Below are 16,128 nucleotides of genomic sequence, written 5' to 3'. Positions count from 1 at the left end.
AGAAAAAGACTTGAGGGCATTTTTGTCTCCCATCTTAACAGAACAGGCATAAAGAGAGAGAAAACAGGCGCGAGCCTCACCATCCAGTCGTGAAAAAAAACTTTTGTCAAACTTCTTATAGTCTTTGCACAGCTTGTACAGATCGTCATAGTTTTAGAAACATTATTTCATGTTACAGAAACCTCATGATTTTTCTCAGCACACTGAAAACAATAGACTTCAGAAGAGGAAAGAAATAAATTTTCTGGCATATACGACAGCTTTTTTAGGGAATGCTGAACACAAATTTCAAGTTGCAAGCAAGATTATTTTACTTTTTTACTTTTCACAAGTAGTTACTTTACTAAGCTAAGCTTGGCAATTCAGCTAGAAGTTTTATCTATGAAGTTGGCATGTTAAGTTACAATGGAGCTTTTCTCAACAGCAATTTAACAAAAGCTGAATTAGGTTACACTCTTTGTATGCTCTAATCCTTCAGGGGTCCATTCATGTGTATAACTTAATTGAGTGAAAATGTGCTCATAGGGCAACCATTTGAACCAAGCTACCTCAAATAGATTAACTTATAGAATATGCCCAAACTTCAGGGGGGTCCATGACTTCTGTGGAACTAAAATTGGGAAAAATTCATAAAAAAAATTATTAATTTTTTTCCACAGATACCCATTTCAGACATATGACCCTCGGCAATGAATAGTCATAAGTTAAAAATAATGAAAAAGAGTGTTTTTAACACTCTCTTCATTCACAGAGAATGATTGTTCTCTGTGCGCTGCAGGAGAATCCAAGCATGGGTTAACTTCTGTCCAGTTGTCTAGAGACTGAGAAGAAAGCTTTGGCCATACTTCCACTGCTCAACTACTTCCAGTTTTTCGATGAAGGCATAGACCCCAAAGACGCTGATCTAGAAGATGCTGGTCTGGACCAAAGTTAAACAGAGTGAATTGGATTCTCCCACAGCACACAGAGATCAACCATTAGGTAGGACCAAAGTTCTTTCTCATGTGTGCTCCTTGGAGAATCTAAGCATGGGATATACCCAAGCTTAATGTCTCAAGGGTGGGAAGCCAACTGGTCCAGAGTCTGCTCCGAAGAATGAACTCTCTGTAGCACCCGTTGACCAAAGGATGCTTCTGCTAAGGCAAATAAGTCCAACTTCTAATTCCTGACAAATGATGATGGTGAAGCCCAGTTAGCTGAGTAGCCCAGGTCGCCAATGTTGCTGTGCTGCGAGTTGAATGGGCTGCAATATGTCTTGGAATGGGACGAGCGTGGTGCTCGTAAGCCACCACTATGCAAGCCGTCAGCCAGCGCCCGATGGTAGAGGGGATCCCCTTTTTCCCCATAGAGGCTGGCTAAAGCAATTCTGTCCATTCTAAGGACGCTGTCTTGATATATCGACGGAGCGCCCTCCAAACATCTAAGGTATGCCACCACCTCTAAAGAGGGTGGGTGGCTCCTGGGCAAAAATCCGGCAAAACTATCTCCTAACTGCATCCTGTGAAACTAGGAGTTCACTTTTGGAATGAATGACGGATCTAGACACAGGATGACTCTGTTGGGCCTGAAAATGCACAGGTCCTCTTGAACCAACAGCACCCCTAGCTCTAAGATCCTCCTAGCTGAAACTACGAGGAAAGGTACCTTAAGGGTGAAAAAATCGAAAGATTTATGCGATCTGAAGAGAAACCAGAGTAAGGGTGAGTAGCCAGAGACTGATAGAAGTCAACAGTTCTAACAGTGCCAAGATGAGCGCCTGCAGGATGATGAAAAGGTCCCATATGGGGTAACGATGCACCACAGGAAGCTTCAAGTTCGCAGCGCCCTTCAGGAAACTGCACCCCTTTGGATGATGAGAAATGGGATGTCTGTTGTCACTGGTCAAAATCGTGGACAAAGCGGACGCCTGCCACCTAAAAGTGCTGGGTGCTAGACCTCTGTCTAGTCTGTCCTGGAGAAAGTCCAGGAGCTGTGGTGTAGCCACTGAAAATGGGTCAATGTGTCCCCTGGTGCGCCACCTGCAGAAGGCGACCCATTTCACGTTGTAAATCCAATTGATTGATTGGCGTCTGGAGGCCTGAATAGTCCGGATGACTCTCCCAGAGAACTCACCCCTTTTCAGGTTGTCCCTCTCAAGTGCCAAACTGTCAACTGGAGCCACTGGGGATCTGGATGAACCTTTGGCTGAGAGAGAGAGATCACGTCTGGAGGAATTCTTCAGGGCCGTGACACTGACAGATTGACCAGGTTGGCATACCAGGGGTGTCTGGGCAAGTGGGGGTGTGTGTGACAAGGAGAACCTCTGTTCTCTCCACGAGCACCTTCCTGATGACCCTCGGAATGAGGGGGAGTGGAGGAAAGGCGTACAGGAGCCCCTGAAGCCAAGGACTGTGAAGGGCGTTGACGCCTTCTGCGCCTGGTGACTGAAACCTGGAGAAAAATCTCGGTAGGTGAGAGTTCTGTGGACTGGCAAACAGGTCTGCTGTGTGCTGGCCGAACCTCTCCGACAAGCAGTGGAACAGGTCTGGATGGAGATGCCATTCAGAGTGATCAATGGTCGATCTGGTCAGCCCGTCCGCTTGGACATTGGACTCCTCTTATGGAGAGGAGATTGGTCTCCACCCAGAGCCCTAGCTTCTTCTTCGCACATGAGAGCTCTGGAACAGGTGCCCCCTGGTAGATGTACTTTTGTGGCCACATTTTCTATCAACAAAAGCACGTGATGGCCTGCTATCCTGTCCTGGAACTGCCGGAGGGCCAGAACAGCTGCTCTGAGATCCAGCCAGTTGATGTTCTCCAACTCCTCCTGTGACCATCGGGTCTGAGTTAAGTGAGACTGGCTGCAGGCGCCCCAGCCAAAGAGGCTGGCATCTGATGTTATGGTCACTCAGTTGAGTTCCTTTTTTTTTAAAAAAAGGTTTTTACTTTTAGACAAACACAAACAAATAAAACAAAAAAACTTAAAACCAACTTCCATTACAAACAGTGTGTCGTTTGTTTACAAGGTTTCTGTGCATCCCTTCCATAGTCATCACTTACAATTCATATAAAATCACATATTATCAAATCAAATATATTTTTATACATTACTATTATTGTACCTCATTTATTTGACTGTCACCAATATTCTTCATTTTCCACAAGAGATATTAAGTATTGGGATCATTTACATCATAGCAGTTCATCTCAAATATCTCTAGTAGTAAAATATTTTTATGTTCTATATCATTCAATTGTTCTTATATTTACAACATTCTAGTTTTCATTTCCATATTTTTTTATCTAACCACAAATAAAATTTCAAATGTCAATTTACTCATTTCAGCACATTCCATTATTTTATGAATAACTTCCTCCTGCACTGGTATTTTCTCATTTCTCCAATTTTTAGCAAATACAATTCTAGCTGCTGTTAGCACATTTACAATTAAATATTTCAGTTTTCTATTGTATGTTTCCGGTATGATTCCCAATAAAAAGATCTCTGGTCTAAATGTGTTTTTGTATCATTTTCTCCAACCAAGTGTGGATTTTAGTCCAACATTTTTTCAGCTTCTATGCCAGTCCACCACATATAGTAATATGAACCTGGTATCTGCTGACGTTTCCAACACTTTTCCGATTTGTTCTTGAACATTTTTGTTTTTCTCGTCGGGGGTAGATGCCACCTGTAAAACATCTTTACAAATTTCTTTATGTCCTGTTGACATTGTCATTTTATAATTTTGAGATCACAATTTCTGCCACTTCTCTAATTCAATCCCATGTCCAAAGTTTTTCCCGCAAGCTATCACAGGTTCTTTAACTTGTTCTTCTTCTATCTTAACCTCTAACAAATATCCATATAGTTTTTTAATTACCTTTTCATCAATTATCTAGGTGAGAAGATGGCAGAACTTTTAGCAAAGGTACTGCAGAGGGACAAACGGCATATGTGGAGAGATATAGACGAGATGTACAGAAAGTATACCAACTATGTATTTATATTGGAACAATTGCTAGAGACAGGATCTGAACTGGTACAACACATAGAAGAATATGGTAGAGTAGCAGGACTTAAAATTAACAAAAATAAAACAAAGGCATTACGAAAAAGCTTACTAAAAAACAGAAAAGAGAATTGGAAGAAAGAATGGGCATATAAGTTACCAAAAAGTAAAATATCTGGGAATTTGGCTATCAGCCAGATGTTCTTCAATCAAAGAAGATAATTAAACTAAATTAATACAACAGATTAAAAAAGATTTGGAAACATGAAAAAACTACTGTCCCTTATAGGAAGGATAGCTGCCATAAAAATGAACATTTTACCAAGAATACTGTTCTTCTTTCATACAGCACCAATAAAATTAGGTAAAAGCTTTTTTAAAGAGTTAAATAAGCCAACTATGAAATATATTTGACCGGGTAAAAAAGCACGGATTAAAATGAAACTATTGCAGGATAGTAGAGAAAGAGGAGGATTCAAGCTCCTGGATTGGGAGACTTACTACCAGGCAGCGGCAATTATGTGGATCAAAGATTGAATTGAGTTTTAAAAATTAAAGAACGCTGATTTTAGAAGGCCATGACTTACAGTTAGAATGGCACACATTTATATGGCAAAAATAAAACCCACAGTTATTTTCAGGAACATTTAATTAGGGATGCTTTGCTGTAAGTATGGCAAAAAATTAAAGAAAAACACTATATTAAAATTCCAAATTGGCTATCAATGAAGCATTAATCTACCGAAATGTATTAGACATAGATAAAATAAAAAGATATAAAGATTTACTAAACGATCAGGGAGAATTAAAAACAAGATTAGGACTAAAAGAAAGGCATAGACATTGATTGGTGGCCATATATGCAGATACAGGCTAGATATAAGAAAGATAAAGAACAGTATGGATTCTAAACAGAACCGCAAGATCTAGATAAAATTTTACAAGGTACACAGGATAAATTGATCAAGAAATTATGTAACTACTTATTGAATTACAGAATGGAGGAGGAGGAAGTTAAAGAAATTATGATAACTTGGGCCAAAAATTTTGGAGAAATGGGAAAAAATTTGGAATAAAAATTATAAATTGACAATGGCAGTAGCCTACAAGGAAAATATGTGTAACATGTTCTATAGATGGCATCTCCCAACAGTGAGACTGACTAAAATGTACCCGAACTCATCGGACTGTTGGAAATGTAGGCAAAATCAAGGAGCATATTCCCATATGTGGTGGTTATGCCCAAAGGCTAAACAATATTGGAATAGAATAAGAAAATGGCTTGAAGAAATTACTAAACAGCAAATAGATATGAAACCGGAATTATTTCTATTGGGAATACCTACAAGGAAATATGACAAAAATGCAATATTTAATTATACATATCATAATGGCAGCGAGAATAATATACGCACAAAATTGGAAGAATAATAATTATATCAGGAATGTTAAATGTTTTTATATTTGATTAGCCATTTGGAAATATACCAAAGTATAACATGTTTAACCTACAACGTCAGTTGAACTTATTATGCTTTAGGAAACTAATTGTACCATTAATTCCAATAATGCTGCACTATAGTTTCAATATGCTTGGATGTTTAAGATTTTGGATGCATTCCAAACTCTAGCTGTTTTATATAAAGCAGTTGAAACATTAAATTACTTTAAAATTCAAGTTAACATTGTTTCTAAAAATATTTATATGCTTAAAATTCTAATTTTCTTTTTAATGTTTTATTATTTCTTTAATGTTACATGTATAGTGCGTCTTACAAATTTAATCAGATTTATGATTGAATATCACTTTATTTCTACAATTACATTTATGATAGGCAATTAGATTGTGTAATTGGTGGTTCAGTGTAGTATTTAAACTTGTTTTTATGCTTTTTATTTATTCAAATCCTGGGAGAATAAGTATTATTTTCTTGTACGCAAACGCGCGCACACACTCACACTTATGATAAATGCTGATTTTATTTAAAATCTCAAAAAGACAGACAGGTTAAATATGAAGATCTTACAATTCATATCTATTGAACTAATCTTATTTAAATTTTGAGTTAAAGGATCTAAATCAGACTAAAATTATACTTTACTATTATAATCTTATATATGTATGTATTTGTGTATGTATATGTGCATGTATATGTATACAGAGTCAAAATCTGCCATTGAAAACCTGAGATGCTTGTATAAAGCACCTCAGGTTTTAAATAGAGATCCATTAGAGATAAAGATCCATTAGAAAGAAGTTTTGGAAATACAGATAATCCTCAGTTAATAACTATTTATTCAGAGATTATTTGGAGTTATGATGACACTTAATAAGGACACTAATCAAGTTACAGTGATCACAGTGTTGCCAACTGAAAGACTGGAGGCTGGAGGTCACAAATGAGGATCATGTGAAATTGTGCCTAATAGTCATGTAGAATTCACCTACTAACCGCAATTGGATCTACCTTTGTAAGTTCTGGTCATGTGATACCACATTTAATGATTTTGTCACTTAGCAAAAGACAATCATTAACCCATATAATTCTATTATTTCTTATTTCCCAGGAAGTTTCCTGGTAAATAAATACTGTGAGCAATACATGATTTTCCTACATTATTACACATCAACTGTTTTAGGAATAAATTCCCTTTTAAGTTTCTCACTAAAAAAAATTTTTTTTTGTCTTAGTTTTGGAAGGATATTGTTGAGGATAATGAAGTACGTGACCTTATTTCTGACAGAAACAAATCTCAAGGTGAGTTGCAGTCAATAAATAATAGAATATTTTTGGTATAGCTTGAACTGAACTATTAAAATAATTATCTTACTTTTATAGATACTATATCAGAAGACTGGATATGGGAGTCTTTATTTCATCCACCACGCAAGTTGGGCATTAATGATATTGAAGGACAGAGAGTTCTCCAGATTGCAGTGATTTTAAGAAATCTCTCCTTTGAGGAGGGAAATGTAAAACTATTGGCAGCTAATCGTACTTGTCTTCGTTTTTTGTTGCTCTCTTCTCATAGTCATTTTATTTCTTTAAGACAATTGGGGCTTGACACTTTAGGAAATATTGCTGCCGAGGTAAGAAATTTAAAAAATGATACCTATAATTTAAATAGCTTAAAGTATGAAGTAGGAGTGAAAAGCTATCTTACCTTATTGTGTGTTATATAAAAGGAAACATATTGGTATTGGTGATTTTTCAGATCATTAAATAAAGTTGTTTAGTTCCAAACCTAACCTGAAATAACAATGCTAATGGGTTAAATCTGAATCCTATTTTTTTTCTATGAAGCTTTGCATTTTATGTTACATACAAGTACAGTTTCTTTGGATTTTGTTAAACACCTCTTAGATGACAGATGGCCTAGAAGCTTTTTTTTAAAAAACAAAAGAAAAACAGTATTAGTTTTGCTTCCTTTAGAAGAATTAAGAGAATTTCTTCTAGCACATCCAGAACATAACAATTCAAAAATAATTTACTGAAATGAACATTCCTATCTGGTATATAAAATGTATAAACACTCCTACTTGAAACATTTTTAAAAAACCAGAATGTTGATTATTAATATAAAGAGTTACAAATTAACGATAATGGAAATATATCTTAGGTTTCACTACTCTTGTCCTCATTCTTAATAAGCATGTAATGTAATTAAAAATTGTGTTTATCCCATGTTTCTTAACAAGCAGTATTGTTTGTTAATTATCATTCAAAAGAATAAGATTAATTACTTCAAATTCTAAACTGTTCTTACATTTATTATGCAAACTTGGTAGAACAACTAAAGCAAGGCTTACATTTTAGCAATCATGCACCAATAAATACTATTTTAAAGTATTGAAATGTATTTTAATAAAAAATTAAGATTAATCTATTCATAAAATATCCAGATAAATATAACTAGAAAATATACTATTTGTAGTTATAGAAAAATATATGTCAAATATATGTATTAAAAACATTCCCGTATTCAGCAGTGTTTATTCCCACGTACAAAGCATTAAGTTGCATTCAGCTAAAAAAGAAAAATTGTTCACTTTTCTTTGATAAAGTTGAATTAATAGATAATAAAAATGCAGGTATTCCTTGGATTGCAACTATTTTTCTGTGATTGTTCAAAGGTATGATGGCACTGAAAAAATGATATTCACAACCAGTCCCTGGAGTTCTGGCCATCACAGTTTCCCCCATGGTCACATGATCACAATCTACAATGTTCCCTTCCAGCTTCCTACCAGCAAAGTCAGTGGAGAAAGAAGCTGGCAAGAAATCGTAAATAGCAGTCACAGAAGATCCTTGCTTAATACCCTGAGTGATCCTCACTTATTGACAAGAAATGGCACTGACAGAATTGCCATTGCTAAATGGTGCAGTCACATGACATTGTATTTTATAACCATAGCTCTTAGCGATGGCAATTCTGGTCCCAATTGCCTTTATAAGTCAAGGACTATCTGTAATGCAAATTAAGTAATTTTCAGAATGATATTATCCAATATTGTGAAATATTTGGAGTTAAAATGTGGAAATTGACTGAGAAAGGTATGGCTTTACTAGTTTCTTTGGATGGTGGTTTTTGAAACCTCACAAAACTATTCTGAAGTATTGGTTTTATTAGGTGTTGGAGACATTGCGTTACAGTGGTTTTAGTCCTTCATCCATGGTACATTCAGATGATAGGTGTTTGATACTTTAACATTGTCCTGTGGAGTCACACAACATTGTTCTTTAAGATGCATACGTAACAGATTGCTGTCTAACTGGGAAAATATTTATTACCATATTTGTCGCTAGTAATGGGCTAGAGGTTACAATGGAAAAAGTGAAAATTAAGACACTGGATCTGTTACTGAATAGAAATTTGAACTTTGGGATTAGGATGTTGCTGCTGCTGATACCAATTTCATATTTTTTTAATTTTAATTTTAGTATTAACTAGCTATTTAAGTGCAAAGTGCATAGAAAGCCACAGATAGGATATAACATTTTCAATATGTTTTAAGTATTACTTTAATTTGGAAGATTTCCATAATGATATTAATTTTATTAATGATGAATAAGATGAATCATTCAATCATTAATACTTGCTTTCTATTTTTCAGCTTCTTTTGGACCCTGTTGATTTTAAAACAACTCATCTAATGTTTCATACTGTTACTAAGTGCTTAATGTCAAGAGATAGATTCTTAAAAATGCGTGGTAAGAATTTATGTGATTACAGTATCTTGTGTAAAATATCATTTTTATAAAAATCAGAGGAAGAACCATCCTTTAGACTGAGTCCAACCTTCTACTCAGTACAGAAATCTAAACTATTTGTAGATATTTATTGTGAAGTAACTTACCACCACTTCTTTTTCCTTCTAATACTCAACTGACACTTGCTGTTCTTGTAACTTGAAACTATTACTGTTTATCCTGTATTCTGGGAACAGAGAACAAATTTTGCTGTTTTGTGACATCCATACAACACTGTTTTTTGTTTGTTTCAGGCATGGAAATCTTGGGTAATCTTTGTAAAGCTGAAGACAATGGTGTCTTAATTTGTGAATATGTAGATCAAGAATCTTACAAAGAAATCATCTGCCATCTCACTTTACCTGATGTTTTACTTGTTACATCTGCTCTGGAAGTGCTCTATATGCTCACTGAAATGGGTGAAGTGGCCTGTAGCAAAATAGCTAAAATTGATAAAAGTATAGGTGAGCTATCAGACTTGTTTTTAACAAAACACTTGTATTGTATTACTTGTATTAAACAAAAAAACATTTGTTTAATGTTTTTTTCTGTAAAGTGATACATGGCTTGTCCTTTGTCTTAATTCCTCTTTTCTGTGCTATGGGTAATCATGGCAAGGATCAGAAAACAGTTGGAAAACTGAAAGTTATTTGTTCCAATAAAATTATGTAGATACTATATTTATTTAATTTGCATAGCTCCTATCATGGTAAACTTTTAAAGTATTTTGGTAAGGTGCAAAGGATAACATAGAATCAATAAATGTGTCACGGGTAAGCAATAGACTAACCCAACTAATAAAAAACCATTTTTGCTTATACAAAAATCTGTTTCAATTTTTAAATAAAACAAACAGAAGTGGGTATTGGAAATTTCAATCATGAAATCTGCTTATGATGCCAAAACAAATAGAAATAGGTCTAGCAAAGCTATAAAGCTATACTTTAAATGAATTCAGTTTAACTTAATGCAATAACTTTCTGAAATTAATTCTTTTAGTGGAATAAAATAAATTAATTTATGCTAATTTATAGATACATTAGTATGCCTGGTTTCAATGGACATCCAGATATTTGGAGGTGATGCACTCAATGTAGTAAAACTTGTTGAACATCAAAGTACCAACCACCAAGTACTCTCTGAAATTAGGCCACAAGCAGTGGAACAAGTTTCATCACAGGGACATGCCCCTGCTACTCCAGGTTAGTATTATCCTATTGAAGTTTGGTTTAGTGATTGGCACCAGTCTAAAAAGCAGGATATCATAAGTTCTAGTCCTTCCTAGGCATCATATCTGGCTAGGTAACTTTGGGCCAGTCACTGTCCCAGCTGAAATCATCTCACAGGCTTGTTGTTGTGTGGAAAATAGGAGGAGGAGGAAGAATTAGGTATGTTTATCACCTTGAATTATTTATAAAAAATAATAGAAATGAGATAAATCTTTAAAAACTCTGTAGATTATATATTGGAATATGATTAGATACATTTGGTAGTCTTTTATTATAGAAACATGAATCTCTAAATTGTGATGGTAGCAAAATATGAGGGGGTATAGTTTATTATTTCTATGCAGTAGAAGTAGGGATATGCTTAGGTGATTTATTTTCATAAATAGCCATTGCTATGTTCTGTAAGTACTCTCTCTCTCTCTTTGTGTGTGTGTGTGTGTGTGTGTGTGTGTGTATTCTTTCTGCAATACTTCTTAACACAGTTTATTGTTGTTGTATTTTTTTATAGCTTTACCATCTATCTAAAGAGCTGTGGTGATTTGGTCAATAGTAAAAAAAAGACTGATTGGCCTGTAATTTCTTGGATCCATTTTTCCTCCTTTTGGAACCATATCAGCTCTATTTCAGTCTTCTGATAGTTCCCCTGTGCTACAGGAATTATGAAAGATTCAGTCGCTCTAAGATTACATCTGTTATCTCCTTCAGAATCCTGGGTTTTAAACCACCTGGTTTACTAGAAAAATCCTAATACAGAACTAAAAAATTATAATAATGGCATGTTGCAGGGCTCAGTACTCTCTCCTTTTTAACATATATATGAAACCGCTGGGTGAGATCATCTGTCACCATGGGTTGAGGTATCTGATCTATAACTGGTCACCCAAGTGATGCTGTTTGCCCTTTCGCTGTGCCTAGAGCAGCGGTCTGCAACCTTAAACATTCAAAGAGCCATTTTGACCTGTTTCCCACAGAAAAGAAAACAACAGGAGCCACAAAACCTTGGTGGGCATAGCCAACCCAACATCACTCCACCCAGTCACATGACACACACCCCAGCCATGTCTACCCAGGTTTCATGGCTGTGTTTTCTGTGGGAAATGGGTCTCTCTCTCTTTGGTCTCTTTGGAATGAACTCCCCGCGGAGATTCGGACCCTCACCTCTCTCCAGGCCTTCCGGAAAGCCATCAAAACCTGGCTGTGCCGGCAGGCCTGGGGTTGATGAGTTCCCCTCCCCTCTCGACTTGTATGGCTGTATGACTCTTGTGTATTTTAATTACGTGTATTGTGTTTGTATCCCCTTTTCCCCTTTTGAGTTGTTTGCCGCCCTGAGTCCCTCCCGGAGAAGGGTGGCATACAAATAAACTAAATCTTAAATCTCCCCATCTCTCTCCCCTCCCTCCCTCTCATTTCTGTTTTTCTCTCTTTTAGCTCTCCATTTCTCTTCTTCCTTTCCTTTTTCTTTTTTTCTTTCTTTCCTTTCTTTCTTTCTTTCCTTCATTCTCTTTCCCTCTTTCCTTCTCATTCAATACAAATCCAAAATAAAGTTATTAATTATGGGATTTTGCTTCTCTGTAATCTAATCTTTTCATAGTGAACTCTAAGTTGATAGAAACTGGCAAGATTGTACTAACAGGAATAGCATATATATTTTGATTTCTTTTTGAGTTTGAGAATATAATACATTATCCAAAATTATAAATAATCTTATTTTCAGATGCATTTTTGCCATCTCTGTTATTTCCTTTAAAAAATTCAGACTTGCCTCTAATTTGTGCTTCTGGCAAACTACAGTTTTCTTAGTAAGAGATCTAGCTTGCCATTGCTTTCATTATAGTTCTGAGAAAGTTTCTTTTTTTCTTTCTTTTTTCTCTTCCTTTCTCTTCTTTCCTACATTTCTCTTCCTTTCTCTCCCCCTTCTCGCTCTCTGATTTGTTTTCCTCTCTTTTCCCTCTATCTCATTCTCTCCCTCCAGCTCTCTCATTTCTCTCTCCTCCTTCTCTCTTTCTGATTTGTTTCCCTCTCTTTTCCCTCTCTCTCATTCTCTCCCAGAAGCAAAATACCCTCATGGGCTGGGATCATGGGGGCAGGGACACCAACTCTTCCTCCTGCTGCCGCCACTGTGCAGTGAGGTGAATAGCTTCGTGTTGACTGAGGAAGGAGGGGAATGGGGAGCAGCAGCAGCAGCCATTGCTGGATGCAGGGAGGAAAGCACGGCGCAGGAGAGCCAAGAAAGAAATGAGAGCAAGAAAAGGGCTGCATTGCCTGCGAAGGACGCAGGAGCCACAGGAGAGGGGTCAAAGAGCCGCATGCGCTTCTCAGGCTGCAGGTTGACAACTCCCAGCCTGGAGGTTGTGTGGGCCTGGATGGGGCACAACAGGCTTCAACTGAACCTTGTCAGGACCAAATAGCGTTGACTACATAGAGCCTCAAGACCCAGGACTTTGACATTTTTAGTTCTAGGTGGGGTGATACTACCCCAGAGGGATCCAGTCTACAACTTGGGAGGCTCTCCTGGACTCACAATTCCTGCTCAAAGAGCAGGAGGAAGTCACAGCTTTGTGCAAACTGAAGTTGCACAATTTCAGTTTATGCTCCAGTTGCATCGTATCCTGGATCAGGAAACCCTGCATTCAGTCATTCAAGCCTTAAGTCATGCCGCAGTTGGACTATTGCAACATGTTCTACATGGGGCTACTGATGAGCATTCAGAAATCACAATTGATGCAGTGTGTGGTGGCACAGGCAGTTCTTGGGGCTGTCAGAGCTCTCAGAGATGCCCATGTAACATCATTGCTCCACAAGCTGCACTAGGTGCCGGTTTGCTTCAGGTGCAATTCAACGTGTTGGTAATCACCTTTAAAGGCTTTTATGGCATAGATCCAGGCTACCTGACGGATTGTCTCATCCCATTGGGCTTGGCCTGCCCCACCAGTGCCAGCAGAGGAGACATGCTTTGAGGCCCATTGGCTAAGGTATTTCAGCTGGTGGGGACCAGGAGAAGAGTCTTCTCTGCAATTGTGCATGCCCTTTGGAACATCTTGCCCTCTGGAGTGACATTGGTTGCAACCTTCCTGATCTTCTGCAAGAGTCTAAAGACCTGGCTCTTGCCAATTGGCTTGGGACTCCAATGGAGGGGTTTCACATTGGAGGTGGTTGATAAATTAATAATATATCCCATCTTCCCCCATTTCTCATTCTACTCCCTGCCCCCCTCTTTAGGACTGAGTATTTGAGTCTTTATAGTATTTTATTTACATCATTTATGTTTTTTTTATACTTTTGTCTTTTTAATGTTGCAAGCTGTCTTGAGTTACCCTGTGGTAAGATGGATGTGCAATAAAATGAAAATGAATGAATGAAATCTTTAACAGTGTCTAATTTTCTTAATTCCTTGTGAATGTGTAAACATGTGAGGTTTAGAATGATTGATTGAACTTATTTTCTTCTTCATAGTCTAATTTAATTAAAGTTGCAATATTTGATAGCTAGATTTTTAAATTATTAGTACTGTAAGTAAAAATAACATAACATAATTCCTTTCAGAACAGAGAGCAGTCTGGCTGTGACATCTATTAACCCACTGATCACCAAAGTTGATTTGGCTGACCTGGCTGGCAAGATGGGTGTCACCTTCCTCTCTTAGCACTCCATGTGCATCCCTCCTGAAACTGTGGACTAAGTGGAAGAGGATGGGTAGACCCCAGATAGAAGGATGTAGGGTAGCTTCACCCTACTAGAATCTTGAAACATACCTTAGATTTCAGGGAGTCTCCAGGCAGCAAAATATAGCAAAATTACTAGGTGACCAAAAGATCTTCATTCATGAATTCCATCCCCAAATTTGGAGCAATTGCAATCTGTGTATTGATCTCTCTGCATGGATAGCATTCTTAATTGATAATGGAAAGTGAACCATATCAGTAGTGTTTCTAAGCCTTCTAAAGAGTTATCCAAAGTTTATATATATTTTTATATAAAATTGATAATTCTTATTTCTTTTCATAGCAACAAGAGCACCACAACATGTTGCACCACCACCAGGAATAGTAGAAATTGACAGTGAAAAATTTGCATGCCAGTGGTGAGTATTTAATTCTGTTGATATATCCCATGAAATAGCTAGCTTTTGTATTCATTTTAAAACTTCACAATCATTATTGAAAATATAAACCAAAATAACATATTCTATTTTGAAGAAATATCAATTAATTTGAATGCTTTATTCAAGGAAATAATTTCCATGTCAGAATTTCTTCAGTTATTTCAGTGCATAGTATACATGTGGATATAATGAACAGAAGTTTCAGCATATTTGTCCACCCACTCGGCATGAGACTGGGGAAAATGCTTCCAAACCACCAGGTACTGAATCCGATTCCGTTGTTTTCGAGAGTCCAAAATTTCTCGAACTTCAAAATGCTGTTCACCACCAATCAATAGGGGGGCAGGTGGTGGATCCATTGGCGGACGTAAAGATGAAAAACGAACAGGTTTAATGAGATTAACGTGGAAAACAGGATACACACGGTTGAGGTGCTTGGGCAGCTGCAAGCGAACCGAAACAGGATTGATGACTTTGATGATGGGAAACGGGCCCACATACTTAGGGCCCAACTTCTTTGATTTCTGTGTAGTTTGAAGGAACTTTGTGGATAGATAAACCTGATCACCCACCTTGTACTGATAAGGTTGAACACGTTTCTTATCAGCCTGTTTCTTATGCGCGCAATGCGCAGCATCCAAAGTACGAAGTGCCAAAGGCCAAATATGCCGCAAACGCTCACTCCACTCGGAGATGGATGAAACCTGCGGCTGCTCAAGAGGAACTTCGGGAATAGGAACAAAGTCCTGGCCAAACACAACACGGAAAGAGGTGAAACCAGTGCTGCTATGTACAGAATTATTATAAGCCACCTCCGCGTGTGGCAACAAGTCCACCCAATCATCTTGCTGGTAATTGATGAAACAACGTAAATATTGTTCCAGAACAGAATTAGTCCTCTCGCAAGCCCCATTAGTCTGAAGGTGGTGGGCGGAGCTTAAGCCTTGGGCGGAGCCAATGCGCTTAAGAAATTCTTTCCAGAAGACCGAGGTGAATTGCACGCCCCTGTCAGAAATGACGCGATCAGGCACGCCGTGCAAACGGTAAACGTGAGAAATGAATAGTTTAGCGAGGGCTTTTGCAGAAGGAATCTTTGGGCAAGGTATAAAATAAACCTGCTTGGAGAACAAGTCAGTAACCACCCATATGACAGTGTGTCCCTGGCTCTCAGGAAGTTCGACAATGAAGTCCATAGAAATCTCTTTCCAGGGGGCGACAGGGCGAGCTACAGTCTGGAGCAAACCCTGCGGTTTCCCCGGCGGGCGTTTAGCGGCCGCACAAACAGGACAGCTGGCGACATAAAGTTCAATGTCCTTCAAAGAGGGCCACCAAAACTGCCGTTTCACCAGATGCAGCATCTTCACAAATCCAAAGTGCCCCACCAACTTGGAATCATGAGCCCGTTGGAGAACAACGAGATGAAGAGAGGCAGGGACGTAAAGTTTCGCCCCAATCCATGGCAAATCATCCCTCATGGTGCATTCACCTTGATGCTGCTGGAACCAATCATCCTGAGGAAGGGCCTTCTTGAGGTTGGAAAGAAAATCTTGAGACAC

The 16,128-nt window shown here is 37.7% G+C and overlaps 1 protein-coding gene across 4 annotated transcripts in view; it reads left to right on the top strand.

Moving 5' to 3' along the window:
• Positions 1 to 16,128, top strand: part of ARID2 (AT-rich interaction domain 2) — a 171,756-nt gene that overhangs the window by 72,594 nt on the left and 83,034 nt on the right. For all 4 annotated transcript variants that reach the window (XM_032221274.1, XM_032221275.1, XM_032221273.1 and 1 more), the window contains 6 exons: positions 6,682 to 6,748; positions 6,830 to 7,080; positions 9,106 to 9,202; positions 9,496 to 9,705; positions 10,276 to 10,443; positions 14,476 to 14,551. In XM_032221274.1, the coding sequence (XP_032077165.1) occupies positions 6,682 to 6,748; positions 6,830 to 7,080; positions 9,106 to 9,202; positions 9,496 to 9,705; positions 10,276 to 10,443; positions 14,476 to 14,551 (869 nt within the window). The remainder of the gene's footprint in view (positions 1 to 6,681; positions 6,749 to 6,829; positions 7,081 to 9,105; positions 9,203 to 9,495; positions 9,706 to 10,275; positions 10,444 to 14,475; positions 14,552 to 16,128) is intronic.

This window comes from Thamnophis elegans, chromosome 7 (assembly GCF_009769535.1).
Source record: "Thamnophis elegans isolate rThaEle1 chromosome 7, rThaEle1.pri, whole genome shotgun sequence".
NCBI classification, from domain to species: domain Eukaryota; kingdom Metazoa; phylum Chordata; class Lepidosauria; order Squamata; family Colubridae; genus Thamnophis; species Thamnophis elegans.
This window is presented reverse-complemented; position numbering and strand designations above follow the sequence as displayed.